Here is a 3,300-nt window from a genome sequence, read left to right on the forward strand (position 1 = left end):
GAGAGAGAGAGAGAGAGAGAGAGAGAGAGAGAGAGAGAGAGAGAGAGAGAGGGGCATGAGCATGCCGCATTTTTCACGGTAAACAGTTTTTTAAATGATCGTATATGGTTTTAATGGACATTTAATTTTGATAAGACATTTCACGGCGCTCACAGCTTCAAAAGGTTATATGAGCGCGCGAAACGCAGGCTGGTTGTTTTCTCAACAGTTCACAGAACTGCATGATTTTGTTCAACGCTCATGTTAAAAAGCTAAACATTTCACGATATAAACTTAATATAATAAACAAAATCTCAAACAGTTGTAGGACTAGACGTCTTAAACTTGTCATGGTTGTTGTTCACTAATACCCAAAGATGGTAAGACCATTTTGTCTCCATTTTTGTAATAGATTACTTGGAAGAGATGTTGGAATATGCAAATTAGTCTCATATCGATGAACATCAAATTTCAAAATCTTCTCATCGCTTTAATCTTAACTGCAGCGATAACAAAGGCGTCACCAGTTTAAGAAAAGGCGTACTTTTGACAACTAAAACAAACGATTAAAAAAATTAGATTCTCAGAAGTACCTTTTGAAATTTCAGGATGATAAATTATATGAACAAAAACCCAAGATGGCGCCGTTGCCATGGCAACGCATCTTGGGGAATTTTTCACACTTACATTTTGTTCATAAATTAATTCCATCTAATGAACTATGATGTGAAAAACCTTAAAAATTCAATGTTAAACAAATTGGAAAAATCAGTAGCGAGTTCCCTTAACCGCTGCTCCAAAGACGTAAAGTAGACTAGAACCGTTAGAGTCACATGAGAGAATATGTCGATACATATACCGTGCTGGTAAACTAGGCCAGAACCGTTAGAGTCACCTGGGGCTATTTTAATACATGCACCGCATAGATAAGCTAGGCTAGAACCGCTGGAGTCACCTGAGAGATATGTTAATACAGTGCGAGTAAACTAGGCTAGAATTGTTCGAGTCACCTGTGGGTTAGGTTGATACCGTACAGGAAAAGTAGGCTGGGATAATTTGTAAGAGTGACCTGATCGAATATGTTAATATCGTGCAGGTAAAGTAGCCCAAAATTGTTTAAGTCACCTGTGAGAATATGTTGATACCGTGGAGGCTAACTAATATAGAACAGTTAAGAGCTACCCGTGCACTATGTTTAGATATTATACCATGCAGGTAAACTAGGCTAAAACCGTTTGAGTGACCTGAGAAAATATATTTATACCGTGCAGGTAAATTAGGCTGGAACCGTTCGAGCGACTTGAGAGAATACATTTATACCATGCAGGTAGATTAAGCTGGAACCGTTCGAGCGACTTGAGAAAATACATTTATACCGTGCAGATAAACTAGACTAGAACCGTTCGAGTGACCTGTGGGCTATGTTGATACCGTGCAGGTACGACACGGCGTCTGTGATCTGTCGGAACATGACCCTTGACCTGTCCTCGGGAATGGCTCCGCGAAGCTTGATGTACTCCAGGAGATCTCCGTGGCCGGCGTGCTCCATGACGATGTACACCTGGCTCCCCGGGCCGCAGATCGCCCAGGAAGGTGTTGGTCAAGTGGAGGAAGGGAAGGAGAACATGATTAATGGTCGCCTTTAAGCACAAGTGAACTCCCCCCCCCCCCCCAAATGCTGTTTTGGGAAAATCGAAGGTTAAGTTTTTGGACCCGTGTTCAGTTTCCTTAAAAGACAAGAGAAGTTTTTCTCTATAACCAAGCACATATACACACCAAAGAAACCAAACCTCTCCTATAGGTAGGGCACTGCCCACTTTTGGTGTAGGTCAAGATTTCTAGAAACCCCCGAAATCTCGGTAAGCCCGCTTGTCCTTAAAAGCGACCATTTGTACACTAGAGTTTGTTTAAAATGTAACCTTTATTTTAGTACAAGTTTTTCGGCACCTGCAACCCTATATGGTTATATATAAGGGCCGAAGATTAGAGGTGTAACCAAAGAGAAACATTCAAAGAAAAGGAGGAGGAGAGATAAGGATGATATTAGGTTAGATAGAAAAGAAGAAGCATACCATACCAGAGCACCCGCCAACCCCCCAGGGCGCATCTCAATTTACATCAGATGTTCGGTACAACAGACCACCTAGGTTAAGAAAACAAGTTCGAAAAAAGGAATCTATTAATTTGTTATCGATGTATTGATGTTTACGTTGACGCACGAGTACACTCAATGTCTGAAGGTGGGTGGCGTGAGGTCTAGTGTGCTTTGCTTCTTCTTTTCTATCGTGCACCTATTGTCCTTATTTCCCCTTCCTTTTTTTTCTTTGTATGTTATATTCTAGAAACACCCCTACTCGTCGGCATTTCCATTATTTTGAACTATTTGCTAGGGCTGGGCAATGAGTCGCTGTGGCAAAATCCGAATAATGTGTATGTGCACATCTTCGGTAAATAATACGTGTCACGGCGTGGTGGAATCAGGCGCTCGTCAATATTTTGGCATATGGGGTTGTTGGTATCATCTTAAAGGTTGTTCATTTGCCTTCCGTTTGGTGAAAAAAATATCCCTCTATGCCGAATAGAATTCGAAATATTTGCGATTGAAAAAAGTCAGGGTCGCTTGATTTCAGAGGTAAAATTAGCGAGAAAATGGACGCCAAATTCTGGTAACTTCTATAGCTTGAGAGTCCTTGAAAACTGAGAATTTACAAATTGTAAGCGATTATTCAATGTTTTTATTTAAAATGAACATAGAAATATGTTTTTGTATGTATATAAAAGGTGTTTAGACAAAAAAGAAAAATTCAATAAATATTGTCACACTGGACGAAAAATGCCTGTTTCTTCAATTTTATTATTTTGACAAGCGCCTGATATCACCACGATGCCTCACATATGTTATGAACCGATTCGGCAAATGGGTTAAAAACACTTCGATAAACGATAAAGTTAGCATCACTTCAACGAATGGGTGCACCCACTTCGGCAAACAGGCCAGGAAAGAGAGTTAAGAGTCTGAATTCGGATAATGTGCTTATTGAGGATTATCCGATTTTCCGGATATTTATCCGGATTTTGCCCACCTCTACTATTTGCGTTGTATGTACCATTACGCTACCCCAGGACTACAAAGTTGCTTGCTGTTGAGCCCCCCCCCCCCCGGGGGGCAGTACCACTGACTGTAGCGTCTTTAGGCCATTCCCAAAGGGGTAACATTTCTCGTTCAAGCATAGTATATTAGTTATTGTAAATTGGCTGACTCATGTCACGCTCATCACTGTGCCTGATCTACAACAGGGAACTGCTGCTTTTTCTTTCCTG

At 40.8% G+C, this 3,300-nt stretch overlaps 1 protein-coding gene across 1 annotated transcript in view; it reads right to left on the reverse strand.

Annotated features, from left to right (window-relative positions):
* Positions 1 to 1,391: 1,391 nt before the first annotated feature.
* Positions 1,392 to 3,300, reverse strand: part of LOC101861156 (testis-specific serine/threonine-protein kinase 2) — a gene marked incomplete at its 3' end in the record, with an annotated part of 6,470 nt that continues 4,561 nt past the window's right edge. The window contains 1 exon segment of the mRNA XM_005108368.3: positions 1,392 to 1,540. Coding sequence (XP_005108425.2) covers positions 1,392 to 1,540 — 149 coding nt within the window.

This window comes from Aplysia californica, unplaced genomic scaffold (assembly GCF_000002075.1).
Source record: "Aplysia californica isolate F4 #8 unplaced genomic scaffold, AplCal3.0 scaffold00683, whole genome shotgun sequence".
Classification (NCBI taxonomy): domain Eukaryota; kingdom Metazoa; phylum Mollusca; class Gastropoda; order Aplysiida; family Aplysiidae; genus Aplysia; species Aplysia californica.